General features: G+C 41.2%; 1 protein-coding gene across 3 annotated transcripts in view; it reads left to right on the forward strand.

The window, feature by feature from the left end:
- Nucleotides 1-25319, forward strand: part of CENPF (centromere protein F) — a 61158-nt gene that overhangs the window by 29981 nt on the left and 5858 nt on the right. The window contains exons 11-18 of one of the 3 annotated variants that reach the window (XM_019918514.3): nucleotides 4710-4845; nucleotides 7027-10421; nucleotides 11917-14658; nucleotides 15886-16038; nucleotides 19121-19297; nucleotides 19644-19805; nucleotides 22088-22250; nucleotides 23466-23942. In XM_019918514.3, the coding sequence (XP_019774073.1) occupies nucleotides 4710-4845; nucleotides 7027-10421; nucleotides 11917-14658; nucleotides 15886-16038; nucleotides 19121-19297; nucleotides 19644-19805; nucleotides 22088-22250; nucleotides 23466-23942 (7405 nt within the window). Of the gene's footprint in view, nucleotides 1-4709; nucleotides 4846-7026; nucleotides 10422-11916; nucleotides 14659-15847; nucleotides 16039-19120; nucleotides 19298-19643; nucleotides 19806-22087; nucleotides 22251-23465; nucleotides 23943-25319 lie in introns of those variants that run through there. The other 2 variants (XM_019918515.3, XM_019918517.3) reach the window with 2 other exon arrangements.

Raw genomic sequence — 25319 nt, forward strand, 5'->3', positions numbered from 1 at the left:
ACAAATGTTCGCCGTTTGGCCAGTGGGGACCAACCAACAGATGCTTCTGCTAACATTTCCACAGGCAGACTGGCACTGAACTCTTCCCTCTGTGAGCTTCCCTTTCAGCCAGGAACTCTCCCGCGACTCCACTGGCTGCCTGGTGGAAACATTTTGTAAAATCGATCGACTGGTTAAGAGGGTCCAAACACTTTGCAAACGGTTTGCTTGGCGAAGGCTCCATAGTGGGCTGGACATTTCTCGCAGGTGTTTCTGAAGACGCATGCATCCCTGCAGGGCCTGGTTTGTCAGCTGTGGAGCTGTCCACCACGAAATCTAGCTAAATGCCCGTCATGTTGCACTTAATATTTCATTGATTTCTGTGTCCAGTGAGGGCAGTCATTGGAGGTGTGTAGCTCAGGGCCAGGGGATTCATTTAGTATTTGTCTTTAACTTACGTTTTTGTGTGTGTGCCTTCTTTTGAGGATGATATCAAGAATTCAAAGGGTGTAGCTGGCTCTTGCAGTTTGAATTGGGATTGGAATCAGAAAAGCAATTTACCCAGTTAGACTGGTGGTATAGCTTCGAGGTAAAATTTTGGTGACTTTAAAGTGAGCGAGATCTGAAATTGCATCACTTTTCTGCCACCTCCCTGCTGTGTGACCTGGGGACAGTGATTACCATTTCTGAGTCTGACGTTCCTCATCTGCATATGGGGACTAATACTAACCTTCCAGAGCTGCATTAATGATTAACTTAAATATTGTGTGTCAGATGTTTAGATCCGTGCCCAGCAAGCACATAAGGGCTCTTTGGTCTTCACAACTGTTGTAACTTTTTGATGCTACCACTGTTTGCTCTCACCCATAGGCACCGAAAGGATGGGCAAAGGAAAGAGCATTTGAGATTTTTCACATATAAAATTGCAGCCCATTCTAGTCTTATCGTGCTGGGTATCTTTCTGTATCTAATTATAAGTACAGACAAGTTTAGCACGGTTATAGGTTTTGGATGCCAAAAAAATGAGACAGTTGTACTGAAATTTTCCTTGTCCATGTTTAGCAAACTAATATGCTGCTCACAGTGAGAAATTATCAGTAGTGGAAATGTGATGTAATGGCCCAATCAAGGGTAAAGTTAGCATTTAGTATCAAAGAGAATGGAAGGTTTAGATAAGCTGCTCACCCAGCATCCAGTGCCAACTCCATAGCATTGGGGTTAGGCGATCATATACCATCATTTGACAGCCAAGATGAGGGAACACTTGCTTGGGGACCTTCCTGAGCGTGGGGACCTGTATTACAACAGGGTCCGCTAAGGGGCCTGGTCTGGCAGGCAAGAATGATGAGGTGGAAGGGGAAAAACACATCCTTTGCATCCATCCCTGGTTCACCATATAGACTTCGCCCAGCAGGGGACGTATTAAGCTTCATTCATGGATGGGATCATGAAATGCCACACAGTAACTGAAGTTTGTTTTATCTGGTCCTAGGAAATGATGCTTCCCTGGTTGCTCCTAAACCAAAGTTGATCTGGCTGGAATTGCTCGCTAAGCTCTAAGGCTGGCTTGTGGTTATAGGGTTTTTTGTTGTGTTTTTCCAGACTAGTGCCGAACTCTGCAAATCATGTGAGGTTGCAAGAGCTGCCTAGGAGAATATATCCTTGTATGCTTAACGCATCGTTGGCAGTGAGCCACCCAGTCAAGTCCTAAGTGGCTGTAAGCTGTGCAGAAAACGAATTGCTGATGGGTGGCAGCCTACAGCTCCATTTTCAGATGTTCATTTTCTAAATTCTGGCTTTTTAAAATTCTTGGGCTGGCCATAGCCATAGCATGATAAGCCTGCTGGGTCTCAGGACTGGCTGAACATTCCTTCATTTGAAACAAGTGTTTATGGAACTACTGCCAGAATAGACAAAGACTTGTTAATCTTTTCATTGAGCTTAGTATTCATTTAAATGTCTCCAGTTATACACAGACATGGATAGAGACGAACAGACGCATAAACATAAGTTGTACCCTCCCTCCTGGGGTCCCTCCCCACCTCTTCTCCTCCTTTTCACCTTCCTTCCTCGTACTGGGATGCACCCAGCTTTGCATACAGTGTCTTGTCAGCCTTCTTGTCACGCCTCTAGATGTAGGTGCCATTTGATTTGATGATTTTTTTTTTAGGGTAAAAAATGTAAGTTGCAAAATAAAAATGCTAAGTCAACTCAGATGGTTGCATTCTAGTTACTCTTATGTTGAGCTCATTTAGCTGATCTTAGCATTGATCACACACATCTAGCTGCTGTTAAATTTTAGGAAGAAACACTACTGACAATGCTCCATTACCCTTGTTAAAGTACGTTAAGGTATTTTTCCTTTCACATCTGTGATCTCATTTGAGTGGTGACTATTTTGGAGCCTGAAGAGCAAACAAGCGATTATAGATTCTCTAGTTGAATGATGCTAGTTTAAGTCAGTAACATCATTGCACTTCAGTGATCATTCTTTGCAGAATTTCACAATGACTGGTATGAATGTCAGTCTTGAGATGAGTTGGAGCGGGCTTTTTTTTAATTTTATTTTTTATTTATTTATTTTTGGCTGCGTTGGGTCCCCGTTGCTGCCCACAGGCCCTCTCTAGTTGCAGAGAGCAGGGGCTACTCTTCGTTGCGGTGCGTGGGCCTCCCATTGCCGTGGCCTCTCCTGCTGCTGAACACAGGCTCCAGTCGCGCGGGCCTCACTAGTTGTGGCTCATGGGCTCCAGAGCGCAGGCTCAGTAGTTGCGGCACACGGGCCCAGCCGCTCCGTGGCATGTGGGATCCTCCCGGACCAGGGCTCGAACCCCTGTCCCCTGCACTGGCAGGTGGACTCCCAACCACTGTGCCACCAGGGAAGCCCGGAGCGGGCTTTTAGTTCTGGTTGATCTCTTAATTTGATAGCTTGTCCGTTGAGCTCATGGAAGGGAGGTAGGATCAGGACAAAGGAAAAAGAAATATAACTACAACGGACTCTGTCTTATTTTGATGATGAAATGAACATATATACATGAGCACAGCAGCTGCCAGCAAGTTTTCAAGTACTTTCTACCAGCCAGATTCTCCCTCTTCTTGAATTTGGCTTTGCTACGTTGGTACCCATCTGCTGGTAGTAACCAGACTGATAATTGAAGGCAGACTTCCAGCACTGAATTGCCAGGGCCATCTGTTTTCCAACAGTGCAGTAGGTTTTGGAGGATAGGTCTTAATTGTTTCTTTAAGATTAAAAAATTTCCCCTACTTTTCAGCTTTTCAGAGGGATATTTTTTAAGTATGTGTGTGTGTGTGTGTGTGTGTGTGTGTGTTTTAAAGTCAGGCTTATGAATCGCGCCCCCCCGCCCCCCACCACCAAGGATGGGAGTTGCTTGATTCTGTCAGTTTGTAATGATATATGCCAATTCCCAGTGGTCCAGAGGGTGGCATATAATATAGGTTGAAATACTTATCAGCTGTAATATCATTGAAGGTTGAACAGTAGGTCGAGGAATATGGATAGAGGATTTATAATATTTATTATGCAAGTCATGTGGTTAATAAGAAGCATTTTTGTTCAGCATGAAAATATTGCTTCATTTTAAGACTCAGAGAAATAGACAGATCTCCCTAGAAAATAGTATGGGGCTGCGTATGTGTCTCTGCTACTCTGGCACATCGATGCATGGGTCCTTCATTTAATCAGGTACCCAAAGGACCTTTCTTCACTGTGAAATCTCCGATTCCTCCACCTAGAATTAATTCTTCCATGCTCCAGCCCTCTGATTTCCCATAGGACACTTCATCTCTCTTGAGGATGTAGTGCATCTTGGTGTGTATTAAGTGATTGGTATTGCATCGTCCCCCACTGGCGGGTACCTGGTCCTGGGGGCAGAGACTCTCTTAATTTGTAGCTGCATCTTTCATAACGCCCATTCCAACATCTTTACATTGCAGACTTTCTTAATGAACATTTATTAAAGGTAATTTTACTCATAAAGACATTCCCATAACAGTGAACCTTAAGATGGTTTTATAACGAAACATCAAAATTTGTCACGTGAATTTTTTGGTTCGTTAGCACCTCAGAACTTTGCAAATATATATGTGTGTGTATATATATATATATACTTTTTTTGTTTTTTTTTTGGTTTGTTTTTGTTTGTTTGTTTGTTTTTGCGGTACGCGGGCCTCTCACTGTTGTGGCCTCTTCCGCTGCGGAGCACAGGCTCCGGACGCGCAGGCTCAGCGGCCACGGCTCACGGGCCCAGCCGCTCCGCGGCATGTGGGATCCTCTCGGACCGGGGCACGAACCCGCGTCCCCTGCATCGGCAGGCGGACTCTCAACCACTGCGCCACCAGGGAAGCCCGCAAAGATATATTTGATCATTCAGGTGTGATGGGGACTTGGAGCATTTGTGTTTTGGGGGAGCTTGTAAATAGGCTTTTCCTTATGAACTAACACTTTCACAACCATAGGGACATCCAGAAAGTTCAAAAAATATATTTCTCGAAGTAAAAAGATTATCATCTGTTTTGGATTCTGTGCTTTTGACTTCTATTTATAAAATCATTTTATTGAAGTAAAACTATGTAACTTCATTGCTCAAAGGGAAAGTGTGATTCCTCCCCTAGTGAGATACACACCCAGTCCCATTAGGGACCCTCACCAAGGCAGAAGTCCTAAGTTGCTTGAGCATCTGCTTGGGTGATAACTAACTAAACCTGTGCTTTAGGAAATGAAGAGGGAAAACAGCCTCCTTAAGAGTCAGTCTGAGCAAAGGGCCAGAGAAGTTTGCCACCTGGAGGAAGAACTGAAGAAGGCCAAGCAGCGTTTGAGTCAGAGCCAGAACTTTGCAGAAGAAATGAGGGGTGAGTAAATGTAGCGTTTTTGAGTTCTTTCTCTAGGCTAATGTTCCCATGAGGGAGGATGGATATCATTAGAAGCTTCTTTGAATTTTTCCATATCTTCTCCCAGAGAGATGTCTGCAGTTGATGTGGAAAAAGTTTTTGCTTTTCCACTTTTTCGTTTCCAGAGTGATAGTTGGACTTTTTTTTTTTATTGGAACACACTGAGTCCCCAGATGCCTGGTTTTCAGCACTTTGAAACCAGAAGGGTAAATATTTTCCAGACAAAAGTAAATTGTTGGGGCTGTCTCTCGCCTCAGAGTGCTATTTTGTGTCTCAAGTGTGTTTGTTAGTTACATCCAGACGGCGCATCTTCTCACCCATCACCATTTCCCTTATAATGGAAAATCCTATGTTAAATGCATGTTTTCCCAGCCCTTAGTGACCATTGTTTTGGGATGGCTTACTTGACTGAATGATTTTATTTCCTTATTCTCTGTATAGCCATAGAATGATGCTGTATACACCAAATGAATCCACTGTTCGTTTCACATTTATGTATATATAAATGTGAATGAGTCTTTCCTTACATTTATGTTCTCCCCTGAGGTATTTGCACATCTTGGATTTCTTTTAACCTGACTTGTGTAACGGGTGTCACACTTCTCTGTGACTGTTCTCTTTTTTAAATTCCAGTCTCCCTAAGACAGCTTTCAATTTTTCCATGGCAGGAGGTAGAAATGTCAATCTTCAGCTTTTTTTAAAGAAAACTATAGGAAAAGAAAGGGTTAGGGCGTTTTTCATTGTTGGTCACCAGTATCATTGTTTGAGGTCCTCACACGTGAAGTGGACTGATATCCCCTGTGGCGCTATCTCCACCAGCCTTCCACTCTCAGTATGTAGACTGAGATTAGGGGGCTAAAAATAGGAATGATTTCTAGTTACATCTGAGTTTATAATACATGCTACCTTTTTCATCTGCTATTGAGATTGACAACTTTTATTCTTCCTCAACATACTTGGGAAGCCTTCCCATCATTGTTGAATGAAAGCAGTGTGGTTATTCTCAATTAGCAGGGGCCAGTGGGCAGAGGGGAGTTTTTAGGCAGAGGACAGGTGGTAATGGAGTTTGTGACATCTTCCTGATGATTCTCATCTTCACAGGCACCACCCTCACTGTGAGGGGCCGGGATGTGGGGGGATATTGCTTCCCAGTGATACTCACACGTAGGCCTCGAGAGTTACTAATATATAGCACCATATACTATTAAGATATATATATATGTTGAAGTATAGTTGATTTACATGTCAGTTTCAGGTGTACAGCACAGTGACTGTTTTTATTTGTGTGTGTGTGTTTTTTTTTTTGCTGTACGCGGCCTCTCACTGTTGTGGCCTCTCCCGTTGTGGAGCACAGGCTCCGGACACGCAAGCTCAGTGGCCATGGCTCACGGGCCCAGCCGCTCCGCGGCATGTGGGATCTTCCTGGACTGGGGCACGAACCCGTGTCCCCTGCATCCGCAGGCAGACTCTCAACCATTGCGCCACCAGGGAAGCCCAGTGACTGTGTTTTATACACACACACACACACACACACACACATATATACTTTTTCAGATTTTTTCCCCTTATAAGTTATTACAAAATATTGAGTATAATTCCCTGTAGCACTTTATACTCTAGTGCTTATGCCTGATCCTATGGATTTTTTGGCTAAAGTGGCGAAGAAGTTATTTACTTTTCTGAGAAATCTGGAATACTCCATAGTATTCCTGAGATATTTCCATTTTAGTGCTGCTCTTGTCACACTTTTCTCTCCTTGAATAAGTATTTCCAAAGGGCATAAACACATACAAGGAAAAAGAATAAAAGAAAGTTTCATGTGCTTAGGAAAATAATCCCTTGGTATTTTTTTTTTTTTTATCCCTTGGTATTTTATACAACAACACTTTCTTAAGCTGCTGAGAAAGGAGATAAACAAATGTACTGCCATCCTGAAAAGGCCCATTTTCCATTGTCTTTATATAAGCTTAGATAATTATCAGGCGATCTATTTTCAAGGAGGTATGCAGGCAATAATGCCAGTTTGTACAGGACTTGAGAAGCTGTTAGTTTGGGTTTTTTTTTTTTTTGAGAGTTTAGAATTCTTGTAGAATAAATATTTATTAAAATCATGACAACTTAAAAAAATATCTTTTTTAATAGCTAAGAATACTTCTCAGGAAACCATGTTAAGAGATCTTCAAGAACAAATAAAGCAGCAAGAGAATTCCTTGACTTTAGAGAAACTGAAGCTTGCCCTGGCTGATCTGGAAAAGCAGCGAGATTGTTCTCAAGACCTTTTGAAGAAAAGGGAACATCACATCGAACAACTGAATGAAAAGTTAAGCCAAACAGAGAGAGAGTCCGAAGCTTTATTGAGTGCTTTGGAATTAAAGAAGAAAGAATATGAAGAACTGAAAGAAGAGAAAACTCTGTTTTCTCGCTGGAAAAGTGAAAATGAACAACTTTTAAATCAGATGGAATCAGAAAAGGAAAGCTTGCAGAGTAAAATTAATCACTTGGAAACCTGTCTTAAGACACAACAAATAAAAAGTCACGAATACAATGAGAGGGTAAGAACATTGGAGATGGAAAGAGAAAATCTAAATGTCGAGATCAGGAACCTTCACAATGTGATAGACAGCAAGACTGCAGAGGCAGAGACACAGAAGCAAGCGTATGGAGAACTACAACAGAAAGCCGAGTTCTCAGATCAGAAACATGAGAAGGAAATAGAAAATATGTGTTTGAAAATTTCTCAGCTTACCGGGCAAGTTGAAGATCTAGAAGATAAGCTTCAGTCACTGTCAAGTGAAATAATGGACAAAAACCAGCGTTACCAAGACTTGCATGCTGAATCTGAGAGCCTCAGGGATCTGCTAAAATCCAGAGATTCCTCTGCGGTGACAAATGAGTCTCATCAGAGAAGTCTTTTGGCATTTGAACAGCAGTCTGCAGTGAATAATTCCTTTGCAAATATAATTGAAGAACAAGAAAGCGTGCCTTCAGAAAGGAGCGAATGCCATTTAGAAACAGACCAAAGTCCTAAAAGCTCATCCATGTTACAAAACAGAGTCGTTTCTCTTGAATTTTCATTGGAGTCTCAAAAGCAGATGAACTCAGATCTGCAAAAGCAGTGTGAAGAATTGGTGCAAATCAAAGGAGAAATTGAAGAAAATCTCATGAAAGCAGAACAGATGCATCAAAGTTTTGTGGCTGAAACAAGTCAACGAATTAGTAAGTTACAAGAAGACACTTCTGTTCATCAGAATGTTGTTGTTGAAACTTTAGCTGCCTTGGAGAGCAAGGAAAGAGAGTTGCAACTTTTGAATGAAAAGTTAGAAACTGAGCAGGCAGAGATTCAAGAATTAAAAAAGAGCAACCATTTACTTCAGGAATCTCTAAAGGAGCTACAACTTTTGTCTGAAACTCTGAGCTTGGAGAAAAAGGAAATGAGTTCCATCATTTCTCTTGATAAAAAGGACATTGAAGAGCTGACCCAAGAGAATGGGACTCTCAAGGAAATTAATGCAACCTTAACCCAAGAGAAGATGAACTTGCTCCAGAAAACTGAGAGTTTTTCAAACTGTATAGATGAAAGAGACAAAAGCATTTCAGAGTTATCTGACCAGTACAAACAAGAAAGACTTACTTTGCTCCAAAGATGCGAAGAAACAGGAAATGCATTTCGGGATCTTAGTGAAAAATATAAAGCAGAGCAGGAAAAGAACTCTAAATTAGAATGCTTGCTGAATGAATGCACGAGTGTTTGTGAAGATAGAGAAAATGAATTGGGACAGCTAAAGGAAACATTTGCAAGGGAACACCAAGCATTTGTATCACAATTAGCATTAGCTGAAGAAAGAAACCAGAGTTTAATACTAGAGTTGGAGACAGTGCAGCAAGCCCTGAGATCTGAGGTTACAGATATCCAAAGCAATTCCAAGAGGGAGGCTGACAGCTTAAAGCAAGAAATCATGACTTTAAAGGAAGAACAAAGTAAGATGCAACAGGAAGTTAATGCCTTATTACAAGAGAAGGAGCACCTGATGGAATTAATGAAGACGAAACATGAGCATCAGCATCTAGAATTGGAACCAATTCAAGACTCTGTGAAAGTAGCAGAGAGGAAGATAAATACACGTCACGTTCAACTTCCGATGGACCTTGAAGTTAAAGATGCTTCTCTAGACAGTTACAATGCGCAACTGGCACAAGTAGAAACTAAAGTGAGAAACATGGAATTAAAACTTCAGGAGAGTGAGAAGGAGGAGTACCTACAGCACGAATTACAAATTGGAGGAGAATTAGAAACTGGAGATGTGCAACAAGGCACTCAGTCACAAGATATTAGCGGCCTTGGAAACTTTGAAATAGATCCAGAGGAAAAATACATTTCTGTGCTTCACGAGTTGTCAACAAGTCAGCAGGACAATGCCCACCTGCAGTGCTCTCTACAGACGGCAATGAACAAGCTGGACGAGTTAGAGAAGATGTGTGAGGCATTGCAGGTGGAAAAGCTTGAACTCATATCTGAGCTGAACGACTCAAGATCAGAATGTGTCACAGCAACTAGCAAAATGGCAGAAGAGGTAGGGAAACTAGTAAATGAGGTTAAAATATTAAATGACGAAAATGGACTTCTCCAAGGTGAGTTCGTGAAAGAAACGCCAGAAAGTGAATTTGGTGAACAGCAAGATGAGCAGACGTCTGTGTCCTTAAATCCTTTGGACGACAGTAATTCCTATGAGCACTTGACAGTGTCAAACAAAGAAGTTCGCATGCACTTTGCTGAATTACAGGAGAAATTCTCATCTTTACAGAGTGAACACAAAACTTTGCACGATCAGCACTGCCAGATGAGCTCTAAGATGTCAGAGCTACAGTCCTACATTGACACGTTAAAGGCTGAAAATTCAGTCTTGTCCATGAGTCTGAGAAACTCTCAAGGTGACTTGGTAAAGGAGGTGATGCCAGGACCCGGGGAGAAGCATTTTCTGTCCTTGTCACTCTCTGGTGTGACTGACAGCCCTGGTAATGCAATAGAATCCTCTTTTTACAAAGATTTTTTAGAGCATATGGGAGAAACATCCCTTTTGAATAATTTAGACAGGACTGTTTTGGCAAACCAGTCCAGTGTAGAGAAGGTCTCTTGCAGTAGTCTGGAGGAGGAGAATCTGACTGAGAAAGAAATCCCCTCTGCCCCGGTGAGGAGCGTTGAAGAACTTGAGACCGTCTGTCAGATGTACCTGCAATCCTTCAAGAAGCTAGAAGAGAAAATTGAAAGTCAAGGGATTACGAAAAATAAGGAAATCGAAGAACTCGAACGGTTACTAAGTTCTGCAAGGGAAGAGCTTGACTGTCTCAGGAAGCAGTATTTGTCAGAAAATGAACAGTGGCAGCAGAAGCTGACAAGTGTGACAGCAGAGATGGAGTCCAAGTTGGCGGCAGAAAAGAAACACACGGAACACCTTACACTTGAGCTCGAAGTAGCGCGACTCCAGCTTCAAGGTCTGGACTTAAGCTCTCGGTCTCTGCTTGGCACCGACATAGACGATGTAAGTATGTGGGACTGACATGCTATTTCTCTAATCGAGTGCCTAGTAGGCACGCAATCAATGTTTGTTGAATTGAAATCGAAATTAAATCTAAACTAAAATATTTTTAGGGTTCCAGGACATAAGAACAGAATATACCAAAGTTTTGAAAAAATAAACCAGAACTTTAGGAAAGTGAGTCAACTTTATTTGAGGAGTAAATTTCTATCATGATTATCTTTAAACACTATTATATTGGACATTACTAAAGATGTTTTTTGAAGACTCCTGGAGAAAATCATGTTACAGTGTCAGAACATGTTCTTCAGGACGTCTGTGTGTTTTCACTCTTTGTGAGTTAATAAAGCACATTAAATATCAAATTGGAACTTAGGAATGGTAAGGTGATATGAATTTTAACCTCTTTTGCCTTTTTCAGACTGTTTTTTTTTTTTTGTGGTACGCGGGCCTCTCACTGTTGTGGCCTCTCCAGGCTCCGGACGCGCAGGCTCAGCGGCCATGGCTCGCGGGCCCAGCCGCTCCGCGGCATGTGGGATCCTCCCGGACCGGGGCACGAACCCGTGTCCCCTGCATCAGCTGGCGGACTCCCAAGCACTGCGCCACCAGGGAAACCCTTTCAGACTGTTTTTAATGTTAGAGTTATAGTCATGAACCTAAATATTGGAGTTTATTATGTATTTCTGAATACTTTTCTGACAATTTGCTTGGTACAAATTTGGATATCAAATCTCTGATTTGATATCAGTCTTTCAAAGAGACATTTCTTTCTTTACAGAATATGAAATTGTTCGGTTACTTACACCTTTCTCTTTTCTAGTCTACCAGCTAAACTAGTAATGGCGTACAGACAATGAGACTCACTTAATTCCCTCCCTCTACCTCTGTAAGTTAGGGAGGGCAGGTGAGAGGTGACAGCAGTTGTAGTCAAAGTAGCAGATCCCTATTTTACAGAGAAGAGAAAGTGAGGTTCAAACATGTGATTTATCCAAGAATATAGTAAGTGCTGGATCTGTGATTAAGTCCTTGGGCTGGGAATCTGGTCATGAAACCCTACTGCCTTCTCTTATCGAAGAATATCATAAATGCTGAAGATGCAAGCCTACCATTTTATGTGGAATTTGTTAGCCTTTTATTTGATAATCCCAAAGAAAATTTCATATTTAGGTTACCTACAATATTGCTAGCAAGAAACAAATTTTGAAATGTAACTACATCACAATTTAGATGATCACGTAACTGACCCTGAAGGGTTTGTGTTCATGATAAATACCCAGTACCTTGCCCACAGAGAACACTTACTGAATGTTTGTTTAATTGTGTTGAATATTTGGATGGAGAGAGGTGAATTTGGTGGGAAGAATGCCCTTTGAAGAGATGTGTTTAGCAGAAGCAAGTAGCCAGTTTCTCAAAAATAATACTATAATTCAGCCTATTTATTCTATTTTGATTCTTCTTGAAAAATAAAGTGCCTTCTCATTATATCTTACAACTACAGGCTATTCGGGGTGGAAACGATAGCTGTGACATAAGAGAACCGGAAGACTATACTTCAGAAACTAAAGAGAGGACACCAGAGCATGAGATTCATCAGATTTGTGAAAAAGATGTTCAGCAGGACCTCAGTCTAGAGATGGAGAAAATAACTAAGACGAGTGCAATCAAACTTATAGGAGAGTGGTCCGGGGAGCAGTCCCCAGAAACCAGTCACGGGACCCCAGTGGAAGACACAACCCAGGGCTGTTCAGAATGCATTTCCCAATTGTCACTTTCTGGTCCTGACGCTTCGGTACCTATGGATTTTCTGGAGAATCAGGTAGCCATTCAGAATCTCCAACTGCAGGTAAAAGAGACATCAAATGAGAATTTGAGATTACTTCATGGCATAAAGGAACGTGACCAAAAAGTTGAAAGCTTGCTAAATGAAATCAAAGAGTTAGACTCAAAACTCAATTTACAGGAAGTACAACTAACTACCAAGATTGAAGCATGTATAGAATTGGAAAAAATAGTTGAGGAACTTAAGAAAGAAAAGTCAGATTTCAGTGAAAAATTGGAATCCTTTTCTCGTGATAACCAGAGAGTAGAAAGTTCGAGAGGCCTCACTTCTAACTTAGAAATGGGCACAGATAAATTGTCACATGAAGGTATTGAAGATGAGGTAGCCAAGGTGACCGACAACTGGAGAGAGAGATGTCTCAGTGTGGAAAATGAGCTGCAGAGGATGAAAGCTGAGAGAGGTAGCACAGAGCATCACGCCCTCTCTGTGGAAGCCAACTTGGAGGTAGTTCAAACAGAGAAGCTGTTTTTAGAAAAAGACAATGAAAATAAGCAGAAAGTTATAAACTGTCTTGAGGAAGAACTCTTGGTGGTCACAAGTGAGAGAGACCAGCTTCGTGGAGAATTAGATACTTTGTCAAAAGAAAATCAAGAGCTGGATCAGATGTCTGAAAAGATGAAGGAGAAAATACAAGAGCTCGAATCTCATCAAGATGAGTATCTACATCTCCAAGAGCAGCTGCAGAGTTTGGAAAAGGACTCTCAGGCACTGTCTCTGGTAAGAAGTGAGCTGGAAAACCAAATCAGACAACTGAATAAAGAGACGAAATCACTCGTAAGGGAATCCGAGAGCCTGCAGACCAAACTGAGTGAATTGGAGCATGAAAAGCAGACCGTCACCAAGGCCTTGGAGGCTGCACTGATGGAGAAAGGCGAGGTCGCGGTGAGGCTGAGCTCAACGCAGGAGGAAGTGCACCAGCTGAGAAAAGGCATTGAGAAACTTAGGGTCCGCATTGAGGCCGATGAAAAGAAGCAGCTCCACATCTCAGAGAAACTGAAAGAAAGCGAGCGTAGGAACGACTCGCTTCAGGATAAAGTTGAGACCCTTGAAAGGGAATTGCATATGGCAGAAGAAAACCAAGAGCTGGTGATTCTTGATGCTGAGAATTCCAAAGCAGAGGTGGAGACCCTAAGAACACAAATGGAATTGATGACTGAAAGCCTGAAAGCTTTAGATTTAGACCTTGTCACCATACGGTCCGAAAAAGAAAATCTGGTGAAACAACTACAAGAAAAACAAGGTCAGGTGTCTGAATTACACACGTTACTCTCTTCATTGAAAAATGTATTAGAAGAAAAGGAGCGAGAGAAAATACAGATGAAAGAAGAATCTAAAGCTGTGGTGGAGATACTGCAAACACAATTGAAAGAGCTAAGTGAGGAAGTAGCAGCCTTGTGTGATGACCAGGAGACCTGGAAGGCGGAAGAACAGAGTCTGGACTCCCCAGTGCAGGAAGTACATCAGCTGAGAAATAACATTGGAAAGCTGAAAGTCCACCTAGATACTAATGAAAGGAAGCGGCTCCATATCTTAGAAAAACTGAAGGAAAGTGAGCATCAGGCAGCTTTGCTGAAGGATACAGTTGAGAACCTTGAAAGAGAACTAGAGGTATCAGGAAAAAACCAAGAGCATGTGATTCTTGAGGCTGAGAAGTCCAAAGCAGAGGTAGAGACCCTGAAAGCAAAAATAGAGGAGATGGCCCCAAATCTGAGAGCTTTGGAGTTAGATCTTGTCAATACAAGGTCAGAAAAAGAAGATCTGACAAAAGAATTACAAAAAGAGCAAGGTCGAGTGTCTGAATTAGAAACATTAAACTCTTCATTTGAAAATCTATTGCAAGAAAAAGAGCAAGAAAAAGAACAGATGAAAGAAGAATCTAAAGCTGTGGTGGAGATACTGCAGACACAATTGAAAGAGCTAAGTGAGGAAGTAGCAGCCTTGTGTGATGACCAGGAGACCTGGAAGGCAGAAGAACAGAGCCTGAGTAGTCAAGTAGATTCCCTTGAACGTGAGAAGGCTCAACTGCTACAGGGCCTTGACGAGGCCAAAAGTAATTACATGCTTTTGCAGTCTTCTGTGAATGGCCTCATTCAAGAAGTAGAAGATGGCAAACAGAAACTAGAGAAAAAGGATGAAGAAACCAGGATACTAAAAAATCATATTCAAGACCAAGAGCAGCTGGTCTCTAAACTGTCCCAGATGGAAGGAGAACAGCAACTTTGGGAGGAGCAAAGAACAAAACTGGAAAATCTGATGGTGGAATTGGAGCAGAAGACCCAGGTGCTGCAATCCAAAAATGACACTTTGCAGGACACCTTAGAAGCTCTGCAGAATTCTTCCAAGGATCTGGAGAAAGAGCTTCAATTGACAAAAATGGAAAAACTGTCCTTTGTTGAAAAGGTAAGTGGCTTTATCTCTGTACATTTGAATGTGTTGTCATGCGGGAGGGTCAGCCACTGTGTGAATTCTCTTTCCTTCTGGACAGCTTTTGCAGTATTGGACCAAACTTTGTAAAGGCTTTTGGGGTCTTGAACTGTGGGGACATTGAGTTGGCTCCAGCAGTGGTGACCCTTGGCTTTGGCACACACTTCCATGGGGCACTTGTGTGGATTGGCATGGTTTTCACTGTGGCACCTGGACAGGGCAGAAGCTTTTGGGTTGTGCATGGTTCCTTTCTCACAGTACATCAGAATAGTAGCCCCCATACCCATACCCAGTTGAGAACCACTGCTGTAGAAAGTATAACAGATATCAGTTAGAATCAGTAGGGATCCCCTTTGCTGCTGCCCTGCCTTTTTTTTTGCCTTTAGGAGAAAGAACTATTAAAGATACTGGTACAATTGTAACTGATAGAACCCTCGTGGCTCCCGGGGCATGTCCTGGGGATTTTGTGCTTTCAGCCCCTCTTTTGTACCTTCTCCTCGGGCAGTCTCCTGTTCTGTTAGCTGATGTTTAAAGGGGAAAATCTGCCATCTGGAAGCTCAATTATTAAAGAAAAATTAAGTTTTTGCCCTATACTTACTGACCTAGGAAAGTGATTCCTTCAAATTAAGTTTTTACTGGACAAATATTAAGGGACTGTCCAGAAAATACAATCAATCATACCTCTGTATTTTCCAAGAATTTCAAGTTTTTGTATGGCAGTTATGGGTGGAGACAGACAAACTATACCAGGCTGTTTCAATCTGATATAGGGACGAATGTAAACAATACTGCTTTCACTGGTTTTAATGAATCATAGTCATGTTTCTTGCATTTTAGCATGGCATTTGGAGAATTAGTAAGAAATCCAAGAGCTGATAGATTGTCACTGCCTCATACAATCTCTGATATTTAAGTTTAATTCAAATCTTTACTTCTATGAAGGATTTTAAGACTTGGTAATATTATCTTTCTTTGTCATTCCTTTCCTTATTGTTGTCTTTTATTAAATCTTGCAGAGAAGAAAAGGTAAGCTTACCAGTAGGTTTTGAGAATATTAGTTGAGTGGATTAGTAAAGGGAGAATTAGCTGGGTTTTATTTTATTATTGGAGGCTAAGGCGAATGTCGTGAATATGCCATATAAGAGCGATTAATTTGATCAAACAGACAACCATAAGCAGATCCTAACGAAGAGGAAATTTCAGGTAAACACAATGACTGTGAAGGAAACTGAGCTGCAGAAGGAAATGCTTGCAATGGTACAGAAAACGACGGAGCTGAAAGAAGAATTTAGTAGGGAGAAAAACAGGCTAACTGAAGATTTAAAATTAGTGTCGGAAGAAATGAAGAGCAGAAAAGTAAGTTTCTCTGTGACAGATTCATTACACTCTGATAATTCTTGTGCACTCTCTCCTTGTTTGTTTTTGTTAAGACCTTCTGTAATGTACTAAACTTTTTTTTTAGCTTTTGAAAAGAGTAACCCAAGCTCATGTCACGATCAGACCTGCAGTAATTTTCGCCATCCAGCACTGTCATGAGCCCGGAAGGAGTCAGGCGAGGCCCCTGGACACATGAAAATACCTGTCATGGAGCCCAAATATTTTTTTCATAGAAGATGACCCTTGTAACTACATTAATGCATACCAGAAATGGATTTCATGCTGCTTTCAGTAGGCTGTTGTCCTAGCCTGCCACAGATTACAAGCCAGAACTTGCTAGAGACAAATGCACTGATCTTGCAAAGAACTAACAAAGTAACAGAAAGAAAGCCATAGTAAGATGTAAAGTTGGAGCAGTCTTGGGGTGCTATTTTAGGGCAGGTTGTGGCAGAACTATAGCGTTTGGGCTGCCACTCCCACTGCTGGTCCCGTAATAGACATTGCTGATTCATGCGCTTTCTCCTGAATCTCTGTAACACCAAGTCTTAGGTAGCAGCTACCATGCATGCAAATGGTAAACACTCCTATATTCATGTAGTCCTTGTGCAACTTCATCCCTAAGTAATTCTCAGAAAAGGACAGCAAAATATAATTGTGATTATGACCCAGAGTAATCACAAAAAGTTGAAACGATATTTGTAATGGCCTGTATAAGGAGTTGGGGAAGTTAGTGCTTTTCTTTAAATGTGGTATTTAATCTAATGAACACTGAAAAGCTTTGGCATTTAATCTCAGCAATTGGCTCATGGAATTTTCTGGCAGTGCTGTGTGGAAGGAGTTCCTATGGATGATATTTGAGTCCTGCATCTGCTAAAATCTCCTTTGGTACTGAGCAGCTTGGGAGTATCCCAAGTATATTGTTATTTGTCTTTCATTTATAGGCTCTACTAAAAAGGAAAGCTAGGTGTTCAGCCTCAAGGCCATACATATGAGTTTGTTAGTCTGCAATGGCTTTATTCATTCTATAAACACGGCTAAGGTCAGAGGATAGAATGGAGGACGATAGCTGTCCTGTGGTTCTTCCTGCACCCATAGAACTTACCATCTTGACATACAATAAATCATTAAATAGGAAATATATTGAATAATCATAAACTGTTAAGTGCTATAAAGGAAACAAGATTCTTCACTGCAGAATATTTGGGAAGTGGAGTGTGGGGTAAGGAAGAACCTAATTTAGATGGCGTGGCCAGAGAATGTCACGTGCAAGGCAAGGAGTCAGCCACGTGGAGAACAGGGCAGACGAAGGAGCCTTCTAGGTCTAGAGAGCAGAGTGGTAGAATCTCTGAAATTAGAAAAATCTTTGTACATTTTAGAAATGGAAAGGAAGCCATTGTGTCTGGAGTCAGATGGAAAATAATAGGAAAGAAGGTTGGAGCAGTAGGAAGGCATGGTAAAGAACTAGAGTAGAATCTAAAGTGACACCAAATACATGAGCTTGGAGATTGAAGGAAACGTTTAGGGTGGATACATGAATTGGGCTAGTTCAGAATATAGGTAGTGTTTAAAAAATTATGGGAATGGTAGAAAACATAGATGGAGAAGAGAAGATGGCTCAGGGCCTAGCCCAGATGCCCTCCAGCATGTAAGCTGAGGAAGAACCAGCAAAGAAACTGAGAAGACAAGATGAGGCAAACCAGGAGAGTGTCATGTTCTAGAAGCCTCGCATGGAGGCTGTCTCAAGACCGAAGGAGTGGTCAGCGGCAGCACATACTTCCTGGAGGTCGAATGAGATGAGGGCTGAGGAGTCCTCCTGGGATTTGCAACATGGAGCTTAACGATGCCGTGAAAAGCCATTTCAGGAGGAGCTGGGATGAAAGCAGGTTGGAGTGGGTTGAGGGTGAACGGCTGCTGAGGAAGTGGACACAGCATGTACATAAACACGTATAGAAACAGCTATTTGGGGGTCAGGCACGGAGAAGCCAGATACCTCTAGGGCTGCAGTTTTGTTTTGTTTTTTTTGCGGTACACGGGCCTCTCACTGTTGTGGCCTCTCCCGTTGCGGAGCACAGGCTCCGGACGCGCAGGCTCAGCGGCCATGGCTCACGGGCGCAGCCGCTCCACGGCATGTGGGATCCTCCTGGACTGGGGCACGAACCCGCGCCCCCTGCATCGGCAGGCGGACTCTCAACCGCTGCGCCACCAGGGAAGCCCTAGGGCTGCAGTTTTGATAGTCCTGCACAGTGAAGGGAGAGAAGGGCAGAAGAGTGGGGGGCCTTTGGAAGGAAATTCTTAAACTGATAGAAGATGGAATCTAAGCTGGCCAAGGAAGAAAACGTAAGTCTGGAGGGGCTTGAGTGTGAAGGTGGTGGTGATGCTGCTAATGAGGTCAAGAAATTACTGCACTAGAAGTACTTAAATAAGTGAGCCTGGGAGCCTAGGAGGGTTTGGTCCAGAGTGTTTTAGTAGCGAAGTCCAGGTTTCAGAGACTCTGTGTTCCCCGTGGATGTAACCTTGGGCTGGAGCAAAGGAAATTGCCACTGGAGGTGAAATCGCCATTTAAAGTGAATACAGTCATCCCTTGGTATCCACGGGGCATTGGTTCCAGGCCCTCCCCAGATTCCAAAATCCGCAGATGCTCAAGTCCCTTATATAAAATGGCATAGTGTTTGCATATCACCTGCACACATCCTCCTGTATACTTTAAGTCATCTCTACGTTACTTAAAATACCTAATACTACCTAAATAGTTGTAAATACAATGTTAATGCTGTGTAAAAAGTTGCTGGTACACAGCAAATTCAAGTTTGGCTTTTTGGAAATTTCTGGAATTTGTGTTTTGGAATATTTTTGTTCTGTAGTTGGTTGAATCAGTGAATGTGAAATCTGGGGAAACAGAGTGTTGACTGTACATTGCTAGGGATTTATAGCACTAATTCTCTATAGATTGTCTTGCCTGTAAACTATTACAGGCAAGACAGTACTCAGTATTTTCTAGATGTTGATATATATATCCAGGCTCTTAATTATCTTCCCATGATTTTATTATTTTTCTCATTAGAGTCAACTGGAGGAGCTCATTCTAGAAAACAGTGAACTGAAGAAGAGTTTGGATTGTGTACACAAAGACCAGATGGAAAAGCAAGGGAAGATGAGAGAAGAAATAGCTGAATATCAGCTACGGCTTCAGGAAGCTGAAAAGAAACACCAGGCTTTGCTTCTGGATATAAACAAACAGGTAAAAATGTGTGGTCTGGTGACTGGGGGAACTGGAGAGAGTGTGTTGACCATGGTGATGAGGCATTTTTTCCAAGAAGGTCAGTGTTCTGCATTATTATTATGATGTATAATCCTGTGAACATCCCATCCTATTAAGTTCCCTATCTTTCCACCAGTTACTTGCACATGTCTTATTTTATGACTTGATCTTTTTAAAAATACATTTCCGTCTTGGAGTAGAATAGTAAGGGAGTTGCAAAGACCATTTGAAATGGTCCCCGGATCAGCAGTTTTCTTTTTTGTTTGTTTTCTTTACAATATTTTCACCTGAGCCTCCTGGCTAAAGTAACATTTTTCTGCCCTAGTATGAAATGGAAATCCAGACATATCGAGAGAAATTAACTTCTAAGGAAGAATGTCTCAGCTCCCAGAAGGTGGAGATAGACCTCTTAAAGTCCAGTAAAGAAGAACTCAATAATTCTCTGAAAGTGACCACTGAGATTTTAGAAGAATTGAAGAAAACCAAGGTATGTTCACTTATCATTACTTCATGACTTAGAATGGTTCATACGTCTAACAGTGGTTTTAACAGTATGAAATTAAGTGCTTTCATTTTAATTTTCATGAAAAAAGTTTTTTGTAATCATAAATAATACCATTCATCACTTGTCTGCTGAGTTGTTTTTAAAAATTAGAGGATAGCCTGCAGTTCCATAGCTTGAATAAACTTCATTCATTGCTCAGTGAATCCTTTCAGAGTAGAGGATGTCAGAGACTTCTTGAGATGGATATGAAGAGCAAGCCAATAACAGATCAGGGCAGGCCCCTCCAGGTGTGGATAATAATAATTTGGTGGTGAAAGTCTTGCATGACTGGTCTTCAGGTTCACTGCTGTCACCAAACCCACTTTACCATGGCTTATGGGGAGATCAAGCACTTGGTCAGGTACACGTATGTCTATGTTCTCCTTTTCTTTTCCATGCAAGGACCATAAAACTTTTTTCTTTACAAAAAAAAGGAGGTGAGCCCTCATCTCAGTATTGTGAGACTGTAGAAGGTGCTACAGCAATTCTACCTGGAGAGGGAGGCTGTTTTGATACCCACAAAATTCTCTTCATAAAACGAATACCATCCAGAATGTACAATATGAACCTGGAAAATAAATATTTTTCAGTAAAGGTCAGAAAACTAGGTATAGATTTCTTATGTTTACAGCTCTTATACAATGATCAAGGTGAAGGAAATATACCAGTAAAATACAAACTACGTGCAAAATAACATTAATGATCAATAATGTCCTGGTGCTACAAAATGAGAGATGTTAGGTTTAATAACAAGACAGAAGTAGCTTCAGGTCTAAGTTTTAATTTACTCACTTTCTCCTTTTTTTAATCTTCGACAGTTGTACTGTGGGGAATGTCTATTTATATATATGCCGTGCACAAAATGGTACATGTTAGTTGAGTCTATACAAATCTTATATAATTTTAATGAAGTAGAAGTTGATAGGCATTGCTTTATTTATTTATTTATTTATTTTGGCTGCACTGGGTCTTAGTTATGGCATGTGGGATCTTCGTGGCAACATGCAAGATCTTTAGGTGTGGCATGTGGACTTCTTAGTTGCGGCATGCGGCTTCTTAGTTGCGGCATGCATGTGGAATCTAGTTCCCTGACCAGGGATTGAACCCAGGCCCCCTGCATTGGGAGCGTGGAGGGCTACCCACTGGACCACCAGGGAAGTCCCAGCATTGTTGAAACTGAATTAAATCTATCTCTAATCCAATTACTGTTGGAATCAGAAATAGAAAGTTCTGAAAGTGCAGATTTACTGCAACATTGCTAATAAATTATTTCAAGGTGAAATGTGCGAAGAATGAAATCTACTTGTAACATGAATGCGATGCTCAGGTTCTTCTTTTTTTTTTTTTTTTTTTAATAGTTTGGTCTGCCTTTATATGTTCATGATCTCTTATCAGAAACTCTTAGAGCTAGATTGTTTTACAATTCTGCATTTCTTAGATACTGCGTAATACAATGCATATGCCACATATTACATAATGTCCCATCAGAATCTTGGGGTAATACTTCATAATCAAATTCATATTTCTACAGCAAAATGTATGAATATTTTTACAAGGTGGGATAAATAAAGGAATAAATTCCTTCATATCTGTTCAAGTCAAGTTTTGCCTAGAAATCATTTTCAGAGCTTTTTTTTTTGATTTTGCAATTGTGCTTAAGGAACTGTGAACATGTTCTACTGAGAAGTGCTTGATGACATAATTCTGCCACCATTCTATTCACTTTTTGTTTGAGCTGCTATAAAATTTAAATTTGTATTGTAAACCATAATATCATTTGGCCTTAAATTTGTGTTGTGAGCCGTAGTATCACTTGGTGTGACGAAACAAATGCCATCTTAGGTATTGAAATTGTGCAACAGCACAGATCACAAAAGGGAACAATTCTGTCATCTAGAGTGTTTGGCCTACCAAGAATATGTGCACGGACCCTTGGCCCCTACCTCCCGGTGTGATTCCTATTGGATAAACACAGACATAGTGGGCTACTTAATAGGACATTATATTAAGAACTGTGACTGATGCTTGCTGATACTAAGAAAGGGAGTGACAAAACCACAGTGTCTACTGGGGGGACTTAGGACACTGAGCAGAGAAGATGAATTGTTTTGAAAATAATAGTTCTTAAATTTACAGCATATGATTCTTAATTATATCTTATTATTTTTCCATATGCTTATGAAAAGCAATTCAAGGTTTTAAGTGGAATTACTTCTGTTTTGTAGATGGAAAATCTAAAATATGCAGATAAGTTGAAGAAGGAAAACGATCGTGCCCAGGGGAAAATAAAGTTGTTGATCAAATCCTGTAAACAGCTGGAAGAAGAAAAGGAGACGTTGCAGAAAGAGGTATCTCGTCTTGAAGCTGCGCAAGAGAAACAGAAAGCAGGTCGGTGTTAACTGGGTACATCAGTGAACCCAGACTGTTTTCCACTAGTGAATCATACACTTACGGTGTGTCTGCATGGGAAGTGTCGTTAGTGCTCTGTTCTATGACTGCATGCTGATTTTCAGCAGTTAGCCGTTTTCAGCATTTTCCAATTTCAGAATTTTGTGCTTAGCTTGGAGTCATTAATAGGATTCAGAATGAAGCCTGCATTTTCAAAACAGAATTATTGCATCTTCTGTTCTATAAAACATACAAAAAACTGGTAGCCCTTTCTGCTAATGAGCCTTTCCAAGAAGAGTTTTTCATGTGATGTCCATGATGCAGTTCTAATGTAAAGGAAGACTGGCATGTGAGCTGGCATTGGTAATTTATAAACAGCTGATTCTGGTTGTCCTTGGCCCATCCTGGTGGGTCAACTAAATGGAAGGGTTGGGGGCTATATTTTTGGGTATGGAGGTGAAATAAAAAAGAAATGACAACTCTTCCTGCCACTTTTCTCCACGTATGCCCCCAGAATGGAATGCTTTTTCTGTGTGGATAGATGATGGCAAGCATAGTAGAAGTGCCTCTTTTGGACCATACATAAATTGGCACGGGTGGGAGGTCAACAGTCTTGCCTCCTGAGAAGAGTACTCAGAATGGATTGGGGCTCCAGGGAGTGTCTCTAATGGAATCAGTGCCAACCAGGCAGCTATAAGTTACTGAGACCTCTTCCCTTATAGTATCCCTCAAGCCCTTGTCCATCAGATCCTCCATTGCCTCCAAATGGTTTTCAGAACTTCTTTGGCCTTGTCTCGTCACTGGCCATTTCCTATCTCCCAAAGCCATTACAGCAGTGACTTTATATTCTCTTTCGACTTTTACTGTTCATTCCCTTACAATAGAAAGGACGGACGGGAAAATCGGGGATGTAATAAATTAATTCATTTGATGTCATATGATAACTACAAGAAGGTTTGATGGATTGGCTGAAATATGAGTTTGAGATTTTGGTGGGTTATGTTTAAGCTATCCCAATAAGTATGTAACTCACTAGAGTATGTATGTTGATATGATCCCAAACAAGAACTATAAGAACATATACAGATAGACCTTCTGCCACTCTTCCCAAAAATAAAAATCAAGAAGCAAGTCTAAGGTTATCTGCTTGCTGATGCCCAGTGTTAATCAGAGAAGCGTCAAGTTACAAATGATGTGTCGCTTTATTTTTGACAGGTACTGTTGTGGATGCTAATGTTGATGAATTAATGACCGAGATGAAAGAACTGAAAGAAACCCTTGAAGAAAAAACCAAGGAGGCAGACGAATACCTGGATAAATACTGTTCCCTGCTTATAAGCCATGAGAAATTAGAGAAAGCCAAAGAGATGTTAGAAACACAGGTTGCCCGTCTGAGTTCACAACAATCTAAACTTAATCTTCGAAGTTCTCCTTCGCTGAATTCAGTTGTTCCAGGACCATCCCCAGTCCCTTCTGCTACTGAAAAGAAGTTATCATCTGGCCAAAATAAAGCTTCAGGCAAGAGGCAAAGGTCCGGTGGGATTCGGGAGGATGGGGGAGAAACCACACCTTCTACACCAGAGAAATTTTCTAAAAAAAGCAGGAAAGCAGTCAAAAGTGGTATTCACCCTGCAGAGGATGCAGAAGACGCTGAGCCTGAGCCAGAGGGACTTCCAGAAGTTGTAAAGAAAGGTACTCATAATTCAAAAAGGATTTGTGTTCTTTTGAAAGTGCTCATAAAAATTCACATACAAAAAGACAGAAGCATTTATTTTTTAGGTTATTGCGTAACAGTACTCATTGACCTTCAGAAGCAATAGTCCACCGTTAAATTGGTAAGGCATATACTTTCTTTTCTGTCATGAGAGAATGGCTAAGATCTAATTACTCATGTCACAGTATCAAAAGTACTAGGAGATTTGAAAAATGGCTGTCAAAAACCTGTTTAGAAAGAGGCATTTCTGTGTTGAAAAATCCCCAAGTCAAAGACACCCTTCGAGCTTTCCCACCTTCAGTCCTGTGTGACCCCCAGGTAGTGGGTGAGCTAGAGGATGGGCCTGATGATGCTGGACCCCTGGCTGAAGCCACTTACCACTTTTTTTTTTTTAAAACCCACTGGTGCTCCAAGTGCGGCCCAGAGATTGGGGCCAGTCTAGGAACTTTTGTTACTGCTCCATGATCAAAACAATGTATAGAAATCAAGAGTAAGAGTTTGAAATTTTCATAGCCCTTTGCTATTGTTGCAACATTCAAGCACATAATCAGTTCTCTATTAGATTCATTCTTATTGTACTATACAAAAGTATCATTCCACAGCAGATGGGAAATTACTTCCCACCCCTCCCCCGCAAAATATCAAAACCAATTTTTTGCCATAGATAGTTTGAGAAGCACTGCTCTGAGTAACTCTAGGCTTTAGGAAATCTAACCCCTAAATAGTTAGCTATCTCTTTCTCGTTTCTGTTTTTTATTTGTAGTTAAAGGGTTAAAAACAAAGCAAAACCACATGCTGCTGTAGTTACTGTAGTTACTTTAATGCTGTGTGTGACATGCTTTCTTTAAGTATCCTTGGCATTGCCCTTCACCTCTCAGTCATCACAGGTCCTGTCAGTTCCCTCTGTGGAAGGAAATGATGAGTGCAGAGCAAGGTCAAATCTCTCCTCCCACATAGTTTTTCTGCCTGAGAGTAATTACCTCAAGTAGCTGCTACCATTTCACATTTTCCTCCTTTCAACAAGAGCAGACCTTTTCTTTTATCTCTTTCCTTTCCATTTCACCCATTGTTTCCTCCTCTAATCCAAATCTTACAGGAAGGCCTGCTGGTGTGTTCTTCTTAGAAAAGTGCGAGTTAAGACATCCACATAAAAGAAGCAGGAAAAATTTTTTCTGTTTAATGTTATTTTCCCCATGTGGTTTCTTACGTTTCTAATAAGAAAAAAACCTGTTAGTGATTTATTCAATTTGATGACTCCAGGGTAACTATGAATAAAGTGTGTCCATTGTCCACTGTGGCTAGGAGAAAGTGTTTTCGGAGGCACCCTTATCCTTGTTCAAACTTTACCTAGTGAG

This window comes from Tursiops truncatus, chromosome 1 (assembly GCF_011762595.2).
Source record: "Tursiops truncatus isolate mTurTru1 chromosome 1, mTurTru1.mat.Y, whole genome shotgun sequence".
NCBI lineage: Eukaryota > Metazoa > Chordata > Mammalia > Artiodactyla > Delphinidae > Tursiops > Tursiops truncatus.